At 34.3% G+C, this 23,294-nt stretch overlaps 4 protein-coding genes across 5 annotated transcripts; all 4 read left to right on the top strand.

The window, feature by feature from the left end:
- Positions 1–386: 386 nt before the first annotated feature.
- LOC116109363 lies at positions 387–3,650 on the top strand. The gene is given in 4 exon segments (XM_031395593.1): positions 387–743; positions 1,461–1,512; positions 1,515–1,540; positions 2,645–3,650. Coding segments are annotated over 4 exon segments (609 nt in total). The 5' UTR covers positions 387–584; the 3' UTR covers positions 3,017–3,650.
- Positions 3,651–7,080: 3,430 nt separating this feature from the next.
- On the top strand, positions 7,081–11,536 carry LOC116109847. Of its 2 annotated transcripts, none has more exons than XM_031396093.1 (3): positions 7,081–7,221; positions 7,874–8,515; positions 11,367–11,536. In XM_031396093.1, the coding sequence occupies exons 2-3, from the start codon at positions 7,956–7,958 to the stop codon at positions 11,434–11,436; spliced, it is 630 nt and encodes a 209-aa protein (XP_031251953.1). In that variant the 5' UTR covers positions 7,081–7,221; positions 7,874–7,955; the 3' UTR covers positions 11,437–11,536. The 2 variants fall into 2 exon arrangements, with proteins under 2 accessions (XP_031251953.1, XP_031251958.1); XM_031396098.1 differs by lacking the exon at positions 7,081–7,221 and adding an exon at positions 7,228–7,358.
- A 1,407-nt stretch (positions 11,537–12,943) lies between these two features.
- On the top strand, positions 12,944–14,978 carry LOC116109604 (light-harvesting complex-like protein OHP2, chloroplastic). Its single transcript, XM_031395839.1, has 2 exons — positions 12,944–13,501; positions 14,636–14,978. Exons 1-2 carry the CDS (start codon positions 13,035–13,037, stop codon positions 14,748–14,750), a joined length of 582 nt encoding a protein of 193 aa, XP_031251699.1. The 5' UTR covers positions 12,944–13,034; the 3' UTR covers positions 14,751–14,978.
- A 4,990-nt stretch (positions 14,979–19,968) lies between these two features.
- Positions 19,969–22,672, top strand: LOC116108926 (probable serine/threonine-protein kinase At1g54610). The gene is made up of 7 exons (XM_031395165.1): positions 19,969–20,393; positions 20,679–20,963; positions 21,047–21,364; positions 21,485–21,703; positions 21,843–21,937; positions 22,045–22,150; positions 22,322–22,672. The coding sequence occupies exons 1-7, from the start codon at positions 20,010–20,012 to the stop codon at positions 22,670–22,672; spliced, it is 1,758 nt and encodes a 585-aa protein (XP_031251025.1). The 5' UTR covers positions 19,969–20,009.
- The last annotated feature ends 622 nt before the right edge of the window (positions 22,673–23,294 follow it).

The raw sequence follows: 23,294 nt of genomic DNA, 5'->3' as shown, positions 1-23,294 counted from the left end.
TACCGGAAACAAGGGTCATTACCATTAGTATCAAAACAAAAACATGAAATATTAATAATGGTAATATGGTAGATGTGCCTCGCACATCTACATAAGAACATTCAATATCTCGAGAATTACTTTTACGAGTCTTTTAAGATAATGTAAAAGGTACTTGAAACAAAGGTTATTATCATTAGTATCAAAACAAAAACACGAAACATTAATAATGGTAGATGTGCCTCGCACATCTACATAAGGATGTTCAATATCTTTTCAGATAACGTATAAGATATAACACTCTGGATTCTTATAAACATAAAATGATTTTTATTTAAAAATTTAAAATTTATTTAAAAAAAGTATCAAAACAAAGACTTTAAATCATGATATGTCCAAATTGCAAAGGTATGGGGCCATTTTACCATACAACTTGAACTAAGTGGTCACCTAATTGCTCTCTCTTTATCACCGTATAAGAAGCTGCCCTTTTCTCTAAACCTCCGTTTCATTTCAACAATCAATCACCCACAAAAATAAAAATAAATAAATAAATCATCTCTGAATCAAACTCTCGTAAATTATCCTACAATCAATCTCTCGCCATGGGCAAGAAGAGAAAGTCAATCGCCACAAGCCTCGACGAGGTGGATCAGAGCATGTATGCGTCGTTTTGCAGCGCGGCGAATTCACTCTCGCAACTTTACACCCAAGCCATGAACCATCAGAAACACTCTTTCCAAGCTGGTGAACGCCACGGCCTTGTGAGTTTTTTCTTCATTTCTATTCCTTTTAAGACGAAAGATTTGTTTTTTCCTTTTCTTTTTTGTGTGTGTTGTATTTTGTGGGTCTGTTTTTTAATTGGTGCATAGATAGATGGATGTATATGTTTAACACATTAGTTTATTTGTTGATTATATAATATTGGATGTGGTTTTGAGTGTACTGATTACAGTGAATCGTGTTTGATTTAATGAATTGAAAGTTGTGGGTTAGTTGTGTGGTTTGATTCCTCAATGCTATTTTATTTGGTGAAAAGCCATGAGACTTTTGTTTTTAAGAGATTGTAGCGTTTCTGGAACCCTAACATTGGACTCGAGTTTGAGGAATTTTGGTTTGCAGAAGGTTAAAAAATTTGGACGTTTTCACTGAAAAGGAATTTTGTTTTTAAGTTGAAATCTAGCTGTTAATGGTTAATGAGTTGATAATGAGAGGGGGGAGATTATCTGGTGGAAAGACTGAAAATTTTTGGTTGATCATTTTTCTCTTTTTTGGTTTTATATTCTTTTTGCTCGTGTACTTACTAATGAAGTTTAAGAAATTGTTCACATCCAAACTCGATATAACTAGCGTGTGCGCCATGTGGTTACATAAATATTTGTGTCACTTATGTTTGGCCTTAATCTGTTTATTTGCTATTTAAAAAAAAAAAAAAACTAATTTGTAAATAGCTCGGAGCATCAACCTGGTTACTGTTATAGGAAAAATTTTATCAGTGGATCTGGAGACAAGAAGAAGGAGGCTCAAGAGTGAAAACGTTGATATTCTCAATTACCTTCAGGTTGATGTTGATTTGTTCTTGTGCCTGATATTATAGTGTTTATGTCATTCTTTCTTGAATGTGTTTAAATGCAAACAAATTGGACAACCCCTGCACATCAACTCTCTCTCTCTCTCTCTCTCTCTCCTCTACAACACCATACACACAATGGTGCTGCAGAGAAGTATAATGCTGATTGAGGCTTCAAATATGTATCAAACAACAACTGGCTATTACTGATGTACGGTTCCGTAATGCATTAAGAAGTGATCGTAAACAATCTTCTTAAGGGTGTGTTTCTGAAACATTTGTGTTAAAACCGTGCTTGCACCTTATTGCAGGTCATGGTCTTTGTAACTTCGATAGGTAAGCTTCATTGTGAAAATCCTGCATTGCTGCATGGAACAACTTTTGGCATTTTTAAGGGTATCTGACATATACAAGGAAATTTTAGTAAATATGATTTATTAGGAACAGTAAATAGTTGAAAAATTAGGTTTTTGTGCAAGTAGTTACTATGTTAAGCATAATAGATTTTGTGTGGCTATACTTAGATCTCGGTATTTGCATTCTTTGATCGGTGACCCGTTTTCGCTTATGGTTAGAGTGATATGATTTTTGGATGTAATAACGCAATAAATGACTGTTAAAATAAGAACAATAAAGACCCCTTTTGGGACTTCTAATTGCACATTTAAGAATCTTGCACAGTAAGAAAAACTAATTTTTACTTTACATGCAATACGGTTGTAAAATAAGAAAAGACCAACTTTTTACTGACATTTAAGACTCTTGGGACTGCCTTCTTGACTTTTAATTAGAAGTGTTATGTGCTTTTGGGCTGTTGTGGCAGAACTATTGTTTAATATTTTCCATTATGTACGATTCTTCCAAATCAAAGTTTGTTAGTAGAATTTTTTATTTTCCGCATTTGTGGACTTTGAAAGGTGGTTGCAAATTTTCTTCATCAGATATGTTAGAATTTGAATATGCAACATTGATGACATTCTTGTCAGCACTTCAATGGATTGGGAAAGATTCAAAATCAAATGAGCTTAAATTTGTACATTTTTTTTGTTTTTTAAAATTTATTTGGGATATACAAGTAATATGAGTTCTTTGCAGAATGAGCTAGATTACAGTGGAAAAGAGCCATCAATGTCCCCTAGAGCACAAGTTCGACATCAGCATACCCAACCCACAACTCAGTTAATGAGTTCTGGCTTCCCTGTCTCTTCGGGTTCATCTGGCCAAATCACTGGGCAGGGAACTCGCACTGAGCACTGTGATCAACAATCCAGGAATTCAGTTTTCTCTAATGCTTTATCTAGCCCCATTCGTCGGAGCCTTCAGCATTATCACATAGCACAAGGAGGAGGCTTTGGTGGTCTGCCTCCTGCCACTGGAGGCCGGAACAATGATCCCAACTTTCTTCAGCACCAAAACAGGGATTCAAACAGTTCCAATGATTCTTCAATGGACATGCATGCCGACTAAAATTGCTATGTGACCAAATCCAGTAGCATCTTGCCAGAAAAGGGCTTGGACAGGCTGTTGCAATTAGGATGCTATTTTCTTCATCGTTTTTAGATCATGGAAGTGATTACTGCAGACAAGAATAAACACATGATGCTGGTGACTTCTTGAAGCGTGTGAAGATGAATTGTGTGTGTTCTCTGAGGTAAAAGGCAATGTGATGAACGCCATCACCTATCAGTTAAATCATTTTGTTCTCATTTGAGTCTAGTAGTGTTGAGTCTCTTAAGCCATATGTAAAGCAAGATTTTTCTTGAATCTGACTCTGCAACTTATTAACCAGTGCTGTTTATCATATGAAACATCGCTTCCCTAACCATGCATCTTTTTAGCTTATTTATTTTCAAGTTTATTATGTGAATGTATAGTTCTGCATATCTGCTTCATATAGCATGTTCTAATTCACTTGCAGATTCATTTAAATAGCCAAGAAAATATTAGGTCGAAGGAGAAACGCCGACGTGGAATATTTTAATAACAAATAGTGGTTATTTGTTAGGTTGATTCACCGTTGGAAATGTGAGTTAGATTTATGTAAAGAAGATCAACATTATTTCTGATTTATGTTACTTACTGCTCAAGTTATTTTACTTCACACTACTGGAGAAGTTTTGTGCAGACGACAAACTTGCTTGCATTAATTTACTAGTTTGTTCTTCCTTGCATTAGTATTTTTCTGTACACTTGTAACATTCAACGATAAATTTATCAGTGTTTAAGCCAAATGCCTAAGATAAACTGTGAGTGAAAGAAGATGGAAACCTAAATGGGTGCTCAAGCAGGAGAGTTGTCGGTGTGATTGAATATATTTTTTGTAGCAGAGAAAATATATGGGGTCCAACAATTTGTAAAGCCAGAGCTTTAGTCCCTGTTGGATTGGCTTTGTCAAAGAATGAATATGCAGCTTACCTACCAGCCACCATTTGCATTTGCTTTAGCTTACTTTTTTTGGTTGATGCTTTTACTCTCTTTAGGTTATTGGGTTGTTGTTTACCACAATTGATAATACTACAGGAATTACCTTTGTCAGAAGGCTTTCATTCCTTTGTATATAGATCAATTTAGTTTGATTGCATTGACATGGGTCATGGGTGGTATATGTTACAACTGTCTTGACAGCATGTAAGGTTTTGTATTTCTACTTTTTTTTCTTTTTGTCAAGTCCCTATAATTTTCTGTAGTAAAAAGTTGATTATAGCTTAGTTTAATTTGACCCTACAACCCCAACTTTTAGCCCAAAGGCCCCATATGCATAACACTTTGATAAAAACTCACTCAATTTTACCCAAATTTTTATACATCAAAAGGTTAGTACCTTCACTTTTTGACTACTCAATCATTGATCCAACAGGGAATTAATTCCCTTTCTTTATTTATTTGCATTTCACAAAGTTCACTTGCAAAATTAAAGCTTAATTAATTAATATATCCATGCATGCTTAGGGTTAGGGTTAGGGTTAATTAATACTATAATGTCTTCAATTAGTGGGCTGGAATGGCATGATCATTTTAAGTACAAAGTTGACAAACATGCACCTCAAATTAACAAAACTTTAAGCATCTTCTAGACTACTTTTGTGACCAAATCTTGTTCATATAAAGATGGGGACCACTATTATTATTTTTTATTTTTTTTGGGTTTAAGGAAAAAAACAGTATGTGATTAAAGACAATGAACCATAAACAAGATTGACATATATGGAATGAATCACATCATTGTATGACCTACAAAACCTGATTGCCATAGACCCCATTAAATAATCAAATTGATAAGTCAAGTTCAAACGCTTCACAATGGCAGAGGAAAGAAAAAAATTATACAAGATTAATGGAGATTAAATTAATATAGGCAAAAAGACGTGGTTATTATTAATGGAGATTTCTGATAAATTCTCATATTAGAGAGAGTGTTCACGTTTTATTTAAAATGCACGATCAAAGATTATTATTTCTTGTTTCTCAACTATTTTAGAGTATGACTTGCAAAACAGACAGATGACTATTAAAAAGAAAAAGTTGCATGAAGCTCTATGTAGGGTAATTTTTTTTGTAAATAATTGAGGAAAGCTTAAGACAGTATCTCTCTGTGACATTTACTAGCTTTTCTCATGATCTTTTGCTTTCAATAATCTCTTACATTTCCTTTTCCCCTTCCCATTCTTAAGAACTCCTAGTGGTCCTTTATTTACTCTATATATGCTAGTCAATATTACCCTTCTATTTCATGTCATTAATGAGGAAACTAGAGTGTAATAGTGTATAACTAGATACGAAGAGTTACAAGTTTTGTTAGGATTATACATCGGGATTTTACACCTATTAAGTGTGGTACTTAAGCCTGTGGGTTCTTCTACCTATCAGGTTGATTTTTGGGCTTAAGTTCTAACATTGATGCTTTTCGTTGAGAATTAGGTACTAGATTTAGGTGTAGTGTACTTTCCTTGGGAGAGGGTGCTGCATTGAATAACTGATAGGTGAGTGAAGTCGTCCAAAGAAGAAAAGGTTATCGTCAAGTCAATGTCAATAGAACAACAACCCTCTTGAAAATTGGTTCTTGAAAAGAGGTACAATGTTATGATCCCACATTGGGATCTCACATCCACTAAGTGTGATATTTAAGCTTAAGGGATTCTTCTTTCTATCAAGCCCTTTTTTTTTGTTGGGTTCGAGTTCTATCAGGTTTGTAAGTATAATTGTATTGATTGAAAAGGAAAAAGAGACATTGTAGTTTATAAAGCAACCATTAGGGTGTTTTTTAACATTTGTTAATGGATTGATTGTGTTCGTGTCTCTTATTTTACTGGTTGTGGTTTTGAGTAAAAGTCTTTTGAGATAAGTCAATACGTAACCGGATAACAACTCCATCGAAGACCGAGGAGGACTTGATTAAATGCTGAAGATAAAGAAATTAGGGCAAAGTCCAAGGACCAGTAATGAATTAATGGGTTTTTAGTTTTTACCAGGCCCAATTTGGGAGTGAGAGTGAGACAATCTCTCCCACGTCATAGGGATATGATTGGGATGGGTCATGTCATGAGTTATTTATTTATGAGGCCATAACTGCTTTACAATTCTTTCCTCATTCAATTTCTTCTTCATTAAATTACTACTCTTCTTATTTTTACTTGTCTCATTTAATGCTTCTTTTTATTGTTACTACAAACTAACTCATGACTTTTATTTCATACATATATTTTGGAATATCCTATAGAGGAATAAAAATAAAATCCCACTAAAGTTGGATGAGTTATGAATTCCAATATATGGATAATGTAGAATTAGTTAACTCAATTTAATTTAATATATGTGTGTCCAAAATTTAACCGAAATTTTTTAAGAAGATGATTAATCACTACATTTTTCATCTATAAGAGGTTAGCACACAGATTGTAGTCTTCAATGAAGACTTCCACTTTGAATTTTTTTTTTTTTTTTTTTTTATCAGGGTATCCGGACTAATTTACGTACACCTTAACTAATCTTTAAAGACCATAAAATTATCGGTCGGATAAAAGTTATAGTAGTCACCTTTATTAGCAACTGAAGAGAAATTCGAACTTAAGACCTCTTAAGTATCTATCGAGCCATTTGACCATCTAGGGAATGATTTTCCATTTTGAACTTTCAATAATTGTTTCCACTTCCAATTTTGTTTTTAAAAGGTTAATAGAGTTTGAAATAAAACATCCCACTTAAAAACTTTGATATTCTCATAAAATCATTTGCATCAGCATTACCCATATTTTATTACTCTATTAATAGTATGGAAGTAAAACCTTTAGTTGTAAAATTATAAATAAAATTTAAAAAGAGTAAGGCATAGGCAAGCAAACAAAAGCAAGCTTTCTCTTTATATAATTACCACAATTTTATATATCTTTCAACACTTTCCCAAAAGTAGAAAAATTAAAATAAAAAAGGAAATTAAAAAAAAAATTATAAAAAAAGAGGGGAGGGCCCATTTTGCTATCATGTACCAAGAAGTCACTGTCCCTATCCTTCTTTAAATAATTTCAACCATTTGAAAACCCAAAATTTTTATTTTTATTTTTCTTTTCTTCCCATTTTCAATTCCTCGCCGATTAATTCCCATTCCAACATGCCGGCGCCGCCGATTTACTTACTTCACTAGATTTCTCTCTCAGATCCGTCATTTCTCCTGTCAGGTAGTGCCTTTGCTCTCTTCCTCCACGTTTTGATCTGAAAAAATTCCGTTTGGTTCCCGGGAAAATGAAAAGATAAAATTCTTAGTTTTGAACATTGCGCTGACCAGTGAGCTCTCGTTTATTTAGCTTTGAAAGTGGTACATATTATGGTGGCTGATTTGATTTGTTTCAGTTCTTGCTTGGTTGCTTTCGAGTTAAACAGATCTTCAATTGTAATGTTTAGTAGTAATTATGAATTCAAGTGATCTCACATTTCTTTACTGTGTTTTGTTTATGTGTAAGTCTTATTGAAATTAAAATATTAAATTTGTTGTTTTGTTGTTGGACGGGTGTATCCAGAAATTTTTATTTATTTTACTTATTGGATGACTTATAAATGATGTGGTATGATAAGAGTATTATTTATGGGTTTTAAGTCGTGGTCAAGTTGTTATTTTATTACAATTTTTAATGAATTTGTTTCAATTTTTTTAGGACTTCAAATAAAATTTATTTTATTCAAATGGGGGTTTCTGTTTATAGAGTTTTGTGAACTTGTAATGAGAAATTGAAGTGGTGAATTTCAAGTTGTGGGATTTTTCTTTATTGTTTGTTGATGATGATAATGATGTTTATGATGCTGTCACTGACTTTGAAGTGTTTGTGTATGAAGGGCTGGTGGATTTGAAATTATTGTGAGAGTGGGTGGCAATAGGGAAAATATAGCTTATTGGGTGCCCAGATGAGCAGAACTGATGCTATTGGCAGTGGAAGGAGGAGGGTTCTTCTCTTCTTCGGCATCTGGGTATAGTAAGGGCCTGACCCTTCTTCTATTGGGTCAGAAGAACGAAGACGACAAACCCATGAGAGTTTCCCCGTGGAATCAGTACCAGTTGGTGGACCAAGAACCTGACCCTGACCTCCAGCTGGCTTCCGCCACCAAGAATAGGCTTTCCCGCGGCTGCGCCTCCTTTGTCTGCTTTGGTCGCGCTTCCGCAGGACTTGACACCCCATCACCTCTCAAAGTAGGCCCTACCCAGCACCAAGATGGTTTGCCAGGGCCTCTTGCTTCTGAACAGGGAAAGGATCAAACAGTTGATCTTGAGGATGAAGATGGTATTGTAAGAAAGGTTTCTCTTAGGAGTAGTTTAAAGAAGCCATCAAATAGCATTACAGTTCCTGTTCAAAATGTTAATGAACATGAGGAAGTGAGTGAAAAAGGTAGTGATATCCCTGGTCACACTGAAAGGAGGAAAGTTCAGTGGACTGATGCTTGTGGCAGTGAACTTGCTGAAGTTAGGGAATTTGAGGCCAGGTAAGGGAATTTTTTCATCCCTAGATGAAATATTTTGACTGCACATATATGTTTTTATTTATAGTTTGTGTAGAAGTACTGTTTTTATGTCTCTACTCATGGTTTTATCTTTGTGCATGACGGGCTCAATTTGATACATCTGTGTCTTACTATCAGTTACTTATGCATAATAGTTGTCATGCTTGTAGCAGTTCCCATCGAGCTAGTTATGGCCTGATTATTCTCTGAAGTGAACTTTATAGAGTTGGTGTTACTACTTTCAAGACTGTTATGTAAAATATACGGAGGAGTCAGGAAATATGCTTTTCATAGATTTTTTATTGTAACAGTTCATTTTGCCTGCTAAGGAAAATACATCAAAGCTGTTGAATAAGTTCTATCCACCCTGTTGCAATATATGGTGATTCAAAACATGTTACAGGATATGCCATGCTAATCCAAGTCTTTTAACTTAAATTTTTATACTCTCAATATCATTGCTATCTTATTCTGAGTGCTTCATCCATTTTGAAATGCTTAAAGTAAGGTCGGAATTTAGAATTTTAATGATGTTGTGATGAAAAATGACTACAATAAAACTGGAACTGTGTCGGAGGTTGGCCTGTCAGTTATATTCTGATGAACAATGGCAGTAGTCAATCAATGGGAAGTATGTACAACGCTTGTTAGTTATGTGAAACCATTTATTGCTGTTTAACAAATATGCAAGAACTGGGTGCTTTGTTAAAATAGTAACCTGGAGACCATATTAATACATTCATTGTTGGAAAGGTCAGAAGAAATCACCAATATGATTGGAATAGACTAAAGTGCTGCAGCACAAACTTCCTAACGCAGGACATGGTGATTGTAATGATGTGATTATAAGGGCATAGTGTTTGATATATATGGTTACTTGATGGTTTTAAGTTGGCGTGCAAAATAACAAGCAGGATATATACTAATAATGATTTGATGGTTGCATATAAAACTTTATGGAGTTCTCTGTGTTATTTATTTAAGGGTTTGAAGTTGGCAAATCTTCCATTCTTGCCTAACCTATAGGGGATGCCGACAGAATATATTACAGATATTATATAGTTTTACACAAGGTAGACCCATCATTGTTGACATTCCATAACCAGTATGAACAAGATCAACAGTGATGTTCTTGAGAATGAGAATTAGAATTTGCTTACAAGTTTGCATTATGTAGGAATAATTCTGACAGTATGAAAAGAAGGTTTGATTTAATACTCAGTAGAGGTTAGTTTTCTTGATTCTCTCCTAGCAAATAAAAAAATCTAGAGCTGTCAGTAAATGCATAATTGGGGTTGGAACCCCGGGATTGATAGTCACTTGGTCATTATCAGAGAAATATGTGAACTTATTTGTAGTTAATGCCAAGTGATTAAAGTGAAAGTTGGAAGGCTATAATTCATAATCTATTCCTGTTGTTATCTTATGTGCACTTAATTTAATAAACGTTGTTATTAAACACAAAATTGTCTTACCATTTTTTTCCTCCAAATTTTTTTCTTGGTAATTTTCTTCCCACTTGGTCTATTTTTCATCACTATTTGATTTTTCCCTATATTGCATTGCCTTATTTTTTAACACCACCGGGTGATTTTTGAATGCTTAAGTACCTTAAAGACAAGTTCTTGCTAAGATCCATGAACATGGAAGGATTAATAGATCTGGTCAGTGTTAAAACAGAAGGCCATATATTCGTATGTCGTAACATTGGTTTATCATGCATGAGGAGTCAGAAATTGTAAATTCTCTTTTTCTTCTCTGCTCCCTTGCTTTGAGATTCTTGTATAGTGTTCTTTTGGGTAGCAAGAATAAGTAGTTTATTCTGCATTCATGCATTTCTTTGTTCATTGAGAATAGTGCTTTTGAAGGAGGGAAAATGGCTTCTGTTTTGTGGAATTTTATTGTGATTACAATCTTTTGGGTTATTTGGACAGAGAAGACTAGAGCCATAAACTTCGTATTTCTCATGTCCCTTGTTAAGACTTTAGATTTGAGCTGCTGGAGTAAAATATTTTGTAAAATATGAATGAGCATACAATGACGTTTTAGTGCTACTCCCCCTGTTCAATGAAATTTATAGTATATGATTAGCCTTACCATATCAACCAAAAGCTAGCATGTATTTCGGTCTCTATATTTAGTCCTATCTCTATGAGGTCTTGACAAGGTTCAAGTCTTTGATCATACCCACCAACCTTGTACAGATTATCTTTGGTGCTTGTTGGCTGTTAAGGGATAGGATACCTAGAAATTTACCACCTTTCTCCATGTGTTCTAATAAGATTAAACCTCTTAAGTAGGATCTAGTTTTGCCACTTCTCAAATATACTGCACTATTCAAAGTTGATCTCAATTCTATTATATGGATTCAGGTCTCTCTCCTGCAATCCTTTCTGTGTATCTGAAGGATGGGTTTAGATATGTTTTTAAATGTTTGTTTCTTTTTGTCTTGCACACATATTATGTTGGCAGTGTCCATTTGTCTGTGTTACCATATAAACTGATACTGAAAAATTGACGTCCCGCTTGTTCATTACTCCCAATTCTCAGTGTCACAATGCATTTAAAAAAATTCTTTACACAGTCGTTTACCTGTTCAAATTGGTAACAGATTAGATCATATATATTTTATATGTAAAACATCCTTGTTCAACATGTTTATTTTTAAACTCATGCGGAGCATATGCTTGTTTATGCGCTGAAGGTAAAGCTTCTCACTTCCATATTCTTGCTTTTCCTGTTCTTCTGAGTGTTACACTTTCCACTGTTATTTAGAACTTGCTGTTTCTCATGATTGTGGATTGGCTTAGAAAGAAACTTTTTGTTATGGCAGTGAACTGGGCGGATCAGATGATGAATTTGACCATGGAATTGAAAGAAGTTGTTCATGCACAATCATGTGATTTTGTTCTTGCCAACAGCTTTTGTGGACTTTGACGTTTCTTAAAACGCAGTGACGCATCGGATAAAATTACTACTAACGCCATTCGTCTGGTTTACGCCTGCTTTGACTGATTTCTGGAGAAAGGAAAGCAAGTTTTTGATCTCTACAAAAAGAATGCATAAAGGATAGGAGCTTCATTTCTGGTCACTTTTGTTGGATTTTATCATTTGTGTCTATATTTAATTGTTGAGGTTTTCAATTTTGTCACTCGGATTCACTTTGTTTTGTTATATTATTTTTGTTATGCCTTTTTTTCTTTTTTGTACTGTTTATTGTTTCATGGTAAGTAATGTTTCATAATTTCATTTGCTCCAAATCAATGTCATATTATTACTAAATTCGTCTTTTTTATTTTAACATATAATTTTTAATATTTTTAGAGGATTTTTTTTTGAATATTTTAGAGAATTTTGTTAAATTTTTATAGATATTTAATAATTTTTCTAAAGAATATATTTAAAAAAAATTTATCATGGGAGAGCCACCATATTGTAGCATTACCGCGAAAAGGAAATTCGCAGCCAGTCGCACTAAGAGCGCGTCAATCGTAAACAGCCTTTTAAAATTTGCACGTGCCGTCCACGTACTCTGAAAAGCAGTTGGCGCCAAGCGACCAACAGTTAGTTTCTCTTAAGGGTAAGTTTCTGAGGTCCCTAAACTTTAGTTTAAAAACACAAACATCCTTTTAATATTGTAATGTCATAAATCATCACAAGGTTCTTTTGTCTTTTTTTTTTTTTTTTTGTAAATTTTTATCCTAAATAAATGTTAATTTTGTGTACAATGTTATATTAGATATCATATTAGCACATCATAACATATTAAATGCCAATTAAGAACATAAATCATTTGAGATGACAAATTTCGAAAAAATGAAATAATTCTTTGAAAATATATTCTATAAACTTTTCCTTCACTAAAAAACTGACATTGTAGTCCATTAACGAAATGTCTAAGAAATAGTAAAAAAAAGAAAAAACAGTGAGAAGAATTCTTATACATTTGATCGTAATTTACACAATTCTTTTTTTTTTTTTTAATCACCGGGGTGTTTTGATCAGTTGCGCACACTTTAATTAATCTCTCGAGAGTTAGAACTGTCGACGGAGTAAAAATCACATGGTCCCCCCTTATTAGTGTTGGGGAGATTTGAACTCAAGAGTCATGAAATATTTTTTCTCTTTACCATCAACCATCCAGTGGTGATGGATTTTACCATTCCATCAATCTAACTTTTCATATCCTTCTTATTTTGTCTTTTTAATCAAGCTCCCACTTAGAAATCTTTGTGATAAATTTCAAACTATAAGGACTTTTACAAAAGTAATAATTAGGGGTCTCAACAAAATTGTCCCTTTCTCTTTCACCATACGAACCGAACCATCCATCTCTCCTTTGAAAACTGCCACTCCTTATCCACACACACCCACACTCTTCTACACCATCTTTTCTTTCAATTTCCTGAAAACAAAACACAAAAACAACAAAAACAGAAGTAAAATCAAGAACACAAAGTACAGATAAGTCGCAAAAAAAAAAAAAAAAAAAAAAAAAAGCATGTCAGTAGCTTCTTCAATCCCATGTATCAAAATCCCAAGTCCATCAACCTGTTGCTCTTCTTGTCCTTCGTCATCTTCAAGCTCATCACTTTCAATACCAAGTTCCTCTTTTTATAGATTTTCAAGAACAAAACCGCAGCTTGGAGGTGGGGCATTTTCTGTAAATTGTTCTCAGGCTGAAGGGCCTATAAGGAGACCTGTGGCGCCTCCTGTGAGAGAGCCCTCTCCGCCCTCTACACTCAAACAGCCTGTCCCTCCATCACCGCCGCCGCCTACACCACCGTCGTCGTCTTCGCCTAAGCCGGCTGTGGCGGCAAGTGGGGTGGATCAGAATGTGATTACCTTGGAGTTTCAGAGGCAGAAGGCTAAGGAGCTTCAGGAATATTTTAAGCAGAAGAAGCTTGAGGAAGCTAATGCAGGGCCATTCTTTGGGTTCATTGGAAAGAATGAGATTGCCAATGGCAGGTAATTTTTTGTTTAATTTTTATTAATTAATTTATTTGAGTTGGGATTTAGGAAGGTCAAATGGGTATCTGGGTTTGTGTGAATTAACTCATTTTTGTGTTGAAATTGAATTACTGAATTTGATGGAAGTGGATAGTGATTCATGAGAGGTATGAAGAGATTTCGCTATGGAAATCTGTGTAGTGCAAAAGAGCAAAGAACAAAGAGAAAAAGGTAGATGGATTGTGTAGAAGTCAATGGAAAATTTGTGTATTTCCTTCAATTTAAAGTTCAATTAAGGAGTCAAATTTCTTTGCTTTGATGTTGATGTTTCCTTCAAGTTCCCAGTAAAATTACTTTTAAGGTCTTTGCATTTTATTATGCGCCGAGAGAAAGCATCCATTTTGCATATGTTTTCACTTCCGTTGGACCAAGAAGTTCAGTGTAATTATGTTTAGACTGGTTTAGAAGAAAATTGTGTGTAAAATCTAGTGCTTTTGACATGACTGGAGTTTCATGTTTCCATAAAATCGATGCATCGAAGCTTACTTAGCTGATGCTATTGTACTTTTAAAGAAAGGGTTAGTTACTATGAGCTATATTTTTTAGTAGTGAAGCATCTTGATTCATTACTATTTCTTTATATACTGGAGTAGATGTTTGGTGTTTCTTTTTAGTAGGCCTTTTCTTTTTCAACCTCTGATAGTAGACCACTGGTTTTACAAAGTAGTTGTAATTTCTCAGTTAAGCTCATGTATAGCACCTGCAAATTCCTATCAATCTAACCCAAGTAAACAATATCAGCATTCTTTTCTGAGGGCAGGAGAATGTTAGAACCTCTTTTTTCTTACTTTTAAACGTTTGATGCAAAGCAAAAGAAAGCATCAAATTGTTGAGGACTAGGGAGTCCCTAAACTCTGGATCTGCCTCTAGCTGTGCATCAATATAACTTGAAAGTCCTGACATTTACATTTGGACTCGATGAATGTTCAATCATGTTGGTTTGCCTTTAGCTGTTGTGTGAAAGAACTGGAATTTTATTAACATTCTGTTATCCTGAACTCATAACAACTTCTAGATGAACTAAATTCTGTGAGAAATAATTTGGGTTCTTATTTAGTCCCATCTCTGATCTTTATTTGTGTTGGTTGGCAGGTGGGCAATGTTTGGTTTCGCAGTTGGAATGCTAACAGAGTATGCAACAGGCTCGGACTTTGTTGATCAAGTGAAGATCCTTCTCTCGAATTTCGGGATAGTAGATCTGGAATGAGTTTTCTGCGTGACCCCTTAAACCATGTATACTTTTTGGTTTCTGTAATTGTTGTAGTTATATCCAACGTTTTCCATCCGAAACTTCTTCTGTAACTTGTTTCATTTTCTCTTGGTTTATCAATTGATAATCAAAAGATGTAATTTCAGAATTCACTTGATTCACAAGTACACAGTTTTTCCTTTTGGTTATATATTTGAGCAGGGAGCGAAATTGGTTGAGTTGTTACCTTTCTTTCTTGTTTTCTTTTAACAAATTGCTTTGTGTTGTTCATGTTGAACTGGAAAATTAAATCCATTGAAATTATAAAGGCTACATAAAAAGATCTGAAGTCTTGAAACAGCATAAAGAGAGAGAAAAGAAAAAGAAATATTCTTATGTTAAATGTTTGGAGAGATGAAACTTTTTTTCTGCACTGAGATATGGCAACTGGGTATTTATAGATCATTATGTAAAATGATAAGTGAAAAAAAAAAAAATCTCAATCTTGGAGGTAAAACCATAAATCACATTTCTGGAAATTAATTTTGGAACACTAGAAAAACCTCTTTTTCAAATGAACAAGTGAGTCTTTGTCAATTTATCTCAAAATCAACTGTTTGATGTCACAAACACGGTGCAGTTTATTGGATAATGTTACAGTGTTAGCTATCCAACATCTTAAACCAATTGCTGTAACAACAATCTTGGTTCTGAAAACATTTTCACCAAAGTACATTCTCAAAGTAGAATCTCAATTCAATGCAATTACTCATGAACCCTTTTAAAAGGTTTTATTCTTAATGCGAAGTGAAGTTCTGGATAAGGGAAAAAAAAGGAAACAACCAAAGAAGAATAAAAAGTTCTGGCACAGTAAGTTGATAATTAGTGATTGTCACTCATAAAGACAGACAAAGCATGGTATTGATCATCATTAGTATTAGAGAGACAAATTAAAGTTGTAAAACCCTTTAAACGACAATTTTCTTTCTCTTTTCACCGAATTTCTGAAAATTGACAGCTTACAGCCTGAGAGCAATAGAGCTACAACAGATGGATTTGTCATCTAAGCATTCATTTGATTATAGCATAGACAAGAGTAAGAAGAAACATCGCAGTTACAAGACGCAATGCCCTTCGGAGAAACAACAACCTTGCCTCTAGTCCTAGCACATGAGCTTCAATCCTTGCTACACGCGCTGCCAACATTTCCAACCTCCTTTCCCAAGATGTTACATTGTCGACGCCATCTCCCATACTTGGTGGAGAATCTTCATCCTGAGGTGAATCGCCTTCCCATGCCTGATAGCAACACATTTTCACTTGTTGAAGCTTACTGCAAAAACAGATAAACTTTGATAAAGCGGTAATCATTACAGCATTTTCATATTTCGGCTAACCTCAACCTTAACTTTGTTGAAGTTTCAACTCAACAATTTCTGGTCAAATAATGCCAATCAATACATGAATCCTCACATAATTCTGTTATAAAGATAGACAAGAAGTAATGTTCTCCTCATGTTTTAATTATTACCCGAACCATGCTTATTTTGGCATTATAGCTTTGTTGTGCCAGTAATGATTCAAAATGTATAATCCAAACATTCTATTTTGACAACAAAATCTATTTCCAATAATGCCATGAATGGACTTGGCCAACACATATCACAATGCACATTGAAAGATAGAAGTATAAGAGCAACTACACGTACAAATTAAGTATATATATGTATAAGCGTGTGAGAGCACGTGTGCGTGTGTCAATTCGCAAGAATCTCTGCTTCAATGTGGATAGAAATGGAAAGAAAAACGACAAATTAAAAGTTGTTAAAGAGATGAAAATTTTTAGTATATCATATCTTCTTGAACCTAAAATTTGATTTACCATTACCGCCTTTTTCTTACCTCTCACAACTGCTTTCCTTCCATCCTACAAAAAATCATACTTTTACAAACCAAACCTTACACAAAACAGCACATTACTCACCTAGCCAAACCACAAAATATTTTCAGCACTTGTTTCAAATTCATCCTCTTCTCGCAAAAGAGTTAACAAAAAAAAAAAAAAAGAAAAAAAAAAAATGACCATGTTATCCGGGCAATACTACAACACAGGGATAAAAGTATCCTACCGTTATCAAGATCAACATATTCTGGTAACGTAAAAAGTCATATTAATAACACACAATGTCACAATTGGAACATTTTTACACCAAATTAACACAAGAACATGAAATGTTACACAAGATCATTAGAATAACATCATTTTCACATTGAAACTGGTGCTAACACAGTGCTCGACTTCTATATTAAGACGAAATTAAAGCAAAATAATCAGTTAAAATTCGATCAAGAACAATAATCCATATTGTGTGGTCCACAAAACACAAAAGTTAAATCACTTTCTCTGTTCATCCCACATGCAAAAAAACAAAGATTTAACACACGATAAACTCAAGAAACAAACTTTTCAACAAGGGAAATCTTGGGTTATAGCTAAAGAACATCAAACAAGCTTAAAAAGACTAAGTTTTTATCAGCTTTGACTAGTAAAGCATTTACCTTAAAGTGAGAAGAGGGCAAGACTGAAACTGAACTCAAAAGCTCCAAGTTTCATAAGACTTTAATGGATTTTTCATGGGTGGGAAAAGAGCATTGAAAATTATTCAAAGGCCAGCCTCGAGAGTAGAGAAAAACAGCGTATGTGAATTGGCTGGTAGCCTGAAACTAGAGCCTAGAGGAACAGAAACTCACCACTTCAGGGTAGACCTGACCTATGATTTGATGACGTGGCAAATCATAGTGGACTGTTTTTTTGTCTTCTTTTGCCAGGATGTAAAATTCCTTACAAATTCTCTTTTCTTGAATTTTGATTTGGTAACTTCAATGAAATTGGAGCGTTATATATTTGTAAGTTTACCAAATGGCCCAAATCCAAGGCCAAGATTTCTTCGAAAATAATTTAAAAAAAAAAAAAAACAATTCTATGATATTAATCTGATAACAATACCAAAATTTATAAAGTTTGATTAATAAATATTATTTTTTTCACATGGTAAGGATGAGTTAAAGACTTTTTTTCTACCCAAATAATGATTTAATAAAACTTTCTCCCTCACAAACTTTTAAAATACCATTTTATNTAAAGTGAGAAGAGGGCAAGACTGAAACTGAACTCAAAAGCTCCAAGTTTCATAAGACTTTAATGGATTTTTCATGGGTGGGAAAAGGGCATTGAAAATTATTCAAAGGCCAGCCCCGAGAGTAGAAAAAAACAGCGTATGTGAATTGGCTGGTAGCCTGAAACTAGAGCCTAGAGGAACAGAAACTCACCACTTCAGGGTAGACCTGACCTATGATTTGATGACGTGGCAAATCATAGTGGACTGTTTTTTTGTCTTCTTTTGCCAGGATGTAAAATTCCTTACAAATTCTCTTTTCTTGAATTTTGATTTGGTAACTTACTGAAATTGGAGCGTTATATATTTGTAAGTTTACCAAGTGGCCCAAATCCAAGGCCAAGATTTCTTCGAAAATAATTTAAAAAAAAAAAAAAAAAAAAACAATTCTATGATATTAATCTGATAACATTACCAAAATTTATAAAGTTTGATTAATAAATATTATTTTTTTCACATGGTAAGGATGAGTTAAAGACTTTTTTTCTACCCAAATAATGATTTAATAAAACTTTCTCCCTCACAAACTTTTAAAATACCATTTTATTATACAAATTTATATTCCAACGACGAATAGAGAATAATCTCGGTTTAGGTTGTTAGATCTTTTGAAGAGGGGAGGCCAATGAGTCTTTTGGTGATTGAAATTAATCAGAATTTGACTTGAGAAAGTCGATTGTATAAACCCTAATCGTTTGATTGCCCGTGATTGACGAGAGTAGAGTTTGAAGAGTTTTAGTAAGTGATGATGGAGGAAACGAATTATAATAGTATGGGAGAGTGACGATGATAGAATCAGAAACGAAATATAAATTTAAGTAATAAAATAGTATTATAAAAATCTGTTGATAAAAAAGTGTTATGAAGCCATTCTTTGGGTGGGAAGTCGTTTACTCTTGTAAGGATTGATAGTTGATAGTTGATACTACGATCATGCTTCGACAATGTTGAACTGATATTGACTTGCCATGCATCTCACCATTGAAATGTACTAAATTAGCACATATCATAATATCATATACAACATTATATGATTGGTTGAACTGAAAATGTTTATTACACCAGAAAGTGTAATTCTTTATGTGCATTTATTTAAAAATTCACTCATAAATTAATTAAACCAAAGATAATATGAATGTTTATGCTTTTAAGGTTAATTTCATCCATCTATAATACTTCGGTAAGTATTAAATGTCTCAACAATATTCCTAAATTATAGTTTAATGACTCATAATTTCTTCGTAAATTTTTTTTTTTTTTTGTTAATCAGAGTGTTCGAACCAGCATGCATTTCAACTAATCTTTGAGATCCATTGAATAGCTTTCAAGACTAATGTTTCAAGTAAACCACAAATATGATAAGTGACCTCAAGGTGGTTTAAACCCAATAAATCAATGAAGAGAGTAAACTTTATTAACTACTAGACCAACCTCTTAGGGTTATTTCTTTGTAACAACCTAATAAGAATATTTAATAATTAAAAAAATGGTTAGAATATATATATAATCCAAAAATCTTCCATACTTGACTTACTTCGCAAACTCGAGTTTAATTGTGAAAATGTCTCGAACTTTAAATCTTGTTGGAACAAATCACAAGCTTTATCATACACTAAATCCTCATGAATATTTGATGCCAATTAATAAACCTATAATTTTTTTTAATAATATTTAAAAATCGTTATAACAATTTATATTTTTATTACATAAATCGTGGTACATTGAAACCCTTTTTTCTGGTGGGACTCGTTCAAACCGCTTTTGCTCCTAGTACTCTCTTCATGTTCCCTCCCGCCAAGAACAGTTGAAAGTTGAAACAAAAACCCAAATGAGGTGAAAAGAAAATGTGATGTTCAATGTGTCTTTCACTCTTTTTCTCTGTTATTTTTAGCGGAAAAAGCAAAGAACAAGACCCCCAAAATGTACTTTTCCACAACAATACAAAAGTGCCGGCCTTTGCCAATGGCAATGGCCGGCACTTCTTTATCATCTTCTTCTTCTCCCATCTCTTTCCCTTCTCAAACTCCACCAAGTGTCTCTCTTTCTCTCTTCTTCTTCTCCCTTTATTATGCAATTCATCAAGAATCTTTAAAAACTGAAAATGGACTGGATAAAAAAAGTCATGGGATGTGTACAGGCCAAGAACTCGATGAACTCACCGGCTAAAGGGTTGAACAAGTTGAAAATGGAAAATGGTTACGTGGGGAAAGACATGATGGGCCACAGGAGATCCACGGGTCAGAGATACAATGAGAGGGAACTGGGCGGCGGCCGGATTCTTAGGCCGGACTTGCCTGTTGTTCCTGAAAGTAGTGGTGAAGGGAAAGCGATTAATAGTGGAGTGAAAAGAGATTTGCAGAGTGGAAATAATGAGGATGGTGAGGTGGTTGATGGATGGCCTAAATGGCTCATTGATAATGTTCCTAGAGAGGCTTTGGCTGGTTTAATTCCGAAAAGTGCCGAGTCCTATGATAAACTTGACAAGGTAGAACTGATTTTTTCTTTTTCTTTTTGAAGTTCACTTTGTTTTAATTTCATGGAGCTTCCTTTAATTGATTGGAATGAATGATTTTGTGCAAATTTTGTTAATCCGAAAAAGGGTTTTTGATGTTATGTTTTATGCTTGGGCCAATTTATTGAATTAGCTCTAGTTGAGTTGTGATTAGCTTTATTTTGGTAATGGATATTGTTGTTTTTCTTAAGTTTTTCAGAAAGAAAAGGTAATTGTTTAGCTAATTTTGCTGAATCGGGTTGGACTGTTTGTGAACAGGTTGGGCAGGGTACTTACAGCAATGTGTATAAAGCTCGAGATAGAGACACTGGAAAAATTGTTGCCCTGAAGAAGGTTCGATTCGATACATCAGAACCTGAGAGTGTGAAATTTATGGCAAGAGAAATTATGATTTTGCGGAAGTTGGATCATCCCAATGTAGTAAAGCTTGAAGGATTGGCAACATCAAGAATGCAATACAGTCTTTATCTTGTTTTTGATTTCATGCAGTCAGATTTAACAAGAGTCATCTCCCGGCCTGATGGGAGACTCACTGAACCTCAGGTGCAAATGATGGTTATTTCATGACTGAAATTGGCGGTTTCAGTTTGATTTGTAGCTAAAATTTCAGTTTTTTTTGGACGCAGGTGAAGTGTTATATGCATCAACTGCTTTCAGGTCTGCAGCATTGTCATGAAAGAGGGATTTTACATCGCGACATCAAGGGATCAAACCTGTTGATTGATAAAAATGGGATGCTAAAGATCGCAGATTTTGGACTTGCAAATTACTTTTCTCCAAACCAAAAGCGCCCCCTCACAAGCCGAGTTGTGACACTTTGGTATAGAGCCCCTGAACTGTTGTTGGGCACCACAAATTATGGTGTTGGTATTGATTTATGGAGTGCTGGATGCCTCTTGGCAGAAATGATTGCAGGCAGGCCAATTATGCCTGGTAGAACCGAGGTAAAACCTTGCAATCATCGATCACAGTCACTGAATCGCTTCAGTTTTTTCGATTAGAGGTTCAATAAATCTTTCTATTGGTTGTAAGTTTCTGATGACATCAAATTTTAATGCACTCAGGTTGAGCAACTTCACAGGATTTTCAAGCTATGTGGTGCACCATCAGAGGACTACTGGAAAAAATTGAAGCTGTCCACAACTTTCAGGCCACCACCATACAAACCTTGTCTTTTCGAAGTCTTCCATGATTTTCCCGAATCTTCTTTGGGTCTCTTGAGCACTCTTCTCGCATTAGACCCCGCATATCGTGGCTCAGCATCTTCAGCTCTCCAAAATGAGGCAAGTAAAATGTTGACGTTAAAGACTTTATAAAATGGAAACTTCTTTGATTTATATATGTAATTCATCATAGTGGTCTTGAGATTTGCAAATACTATTATTGCCCAATTTCAAGCTAATAAGTTCCTTCTGCTTGCAGTTCTTTTCCACAAGTCCATTGGCATGTGATCTTTCAGGTCTGCCTGTAATTTATAACAAGGATGACGACTCAACCACTGCGATCGAACATAGAAAGTAAGTCAAGGCCTTCTGTTTCTGTACTTCATATTTTAAATTTGCTATGGTTTCATCTCTGTTTAGTTATTCTGTAACTTGTTCTGATTACTTTTCTCAACTTTTAGGAACAGGAGATCTAGAATGAAGCATCGGTCTAAAACACATCGCGAGCGCAGAATTAAAGATCAAGCCACTGAATTACCAAAACCAGAAAATGAATCAAATAATGAGGTAAGCTTTGACATTTAATTATTCATGAGCAATCCCTTCTATAAATGAAACAGAAAACATAACAATGTACATTAGCGTTACCTTATATTGTCGAATGCAAGCTCTATCAGAAGATCATAGAGTTTAAAAGTAATTGAATGACTATGGTTATTACATCCCATTTCATTTCAGGAGCCGGAGGAGAAGATTGTAGAGCTAGATGTGCAACGCCACGAGCCCAGTAGCAGCACCAGCAGCACCTCATCCAGCGCAAAGCAAAGCAACCAGACGGATACCTTGCCTTTCCTGCTCTCCGGACCCACGGATTCGCGTCAAAAGATGTCACCAGGAACACATGATCATCCTAATGCAGGCAAGAACATAAAAAACCGGCCTCCATTACCCCCCTCCAGAACGCGTTCTAACAATTATAATGACAATGCTGATAACAAATACAGATTAAATCAAGTCCATAGGTCTGCATCCACCAGAGAATTCAGGAAATTGAGTCACAACAATAACTTGGAAACTCTATGCATTTGATTATTAGAAATGAGAAATATTTTCTCTTCTTTTTTTTTTTTTTTTTTTTTTTTTTTTTTTTCAGTTTTATTTTCTCATTTCCATATTGTTTTTAACATTTTTTTCCTCTTTACACTAAGTAAAAGTAATAAATACACCATACTTTGCGCAACTACTCCAATTTGTGCTTCAGATTGTCCGGAATTTTATATTGTAACTCGCTATTAGCTAGTAAACGTTTTTTCCCTAATACTCTTGACAATCAATGGATTGTCAAAGATTTCAGTTTGTATCATTGAGGAAGATGCCATTAAAGTCATTTCAGAATTCATCACTTTTCTGTACTGATTAAAGTCAAAGAAGAATCAAGTGTTGTACTCATCCTGGAAACTTAACACGGACATAATGGGCCAAGCATGGCCCATTAAGCCATGCATGCGTTGAAAGCATTTCACAGAATAAAATAAAATAAAAAAATAAAAAATTTAAGTTTTAAAAAGAAAATAAATCTATATTTTATTGTTCAAAGCTTAATTAATTATGCATTAGAAAATAGAAGATTTGGTTAGATTCAGGTGGGGTGTCAATTTCAATCAATAATCATCTTGAATTATCTCCTTCTCTTTCCATGCGGATTACAATT

Source organism: Pistacia vera, unplaced genomic scaffold (assembly GCF_008641045.1).
Source record: "Pistacia vera cultivar Batoury unplaced genomic scaffold, PisVer_v2 Contig118, whole genome shotgun sequence".
Lineage (NCBI taxonomy): Eukaryota > Viridiplantae > Streptophyta > Magnoliopsida > Sapindales > Anacardiaceae > Pistacia > Pistacia vera.
The sequence above is the reverse complement of the archived record's forward strand: the minus strand, read 5'-3'. Positions and strand labels throughout refer to the sequence as shown.

Bases quoted from the DNA above. Each gene is read 5' to 3' on its own strand.
- LOC116108926 (XM_031395165.1), top strand. From the start codon at position 20,010: ATGGACTGGATAAAAAAAGTCATGGGATGTGTACAGGCCAAGAACTCG. The intron at 20,394-20,678 runs GTAGAACTGATT...GTTTGTGAACAG, and splicing joins CCTATGATAAACTTGACAAG to GTTGGGCAGGGTACTTACAG. The intron at 21,704-21,842 runs GCAAGTAAAATG...TTCTGCTTGCAG, and splicing joins CTTCAGCTCTCCAAAATGAG to TTCTTTTCCACAAGTCCATT.
- LOC116109604 (XM_031395839.1), top strand. From the start codon at position 13,035: ATGTCAGTAGCTTCTTCAATCCCATGTATCAAAATCCCAAGTCCATCA. The intron at 13,502-14,635 runs GTAATTTTTTGT...GTTGGTTGGCAG, and splicing joins AATGAGATTGCCAATGGCAG to GTGGGCAATGTTTGGTTTCG.
- LOC116109847 (XM_031396093.1), top strand. From the start codon at position 7,956: ATGCTATTGGCAGTGGAAGGAGGAGGGTTCTTCTCTTCTTCGGCATCT. The intron at 8,516-11,366 runs GTAAGGGAATTT...TTGTTATGGCAG, and splicing joins GTTAGGGAATTTGAGGCCAG to TGAACTGGGCGGATCAGATG.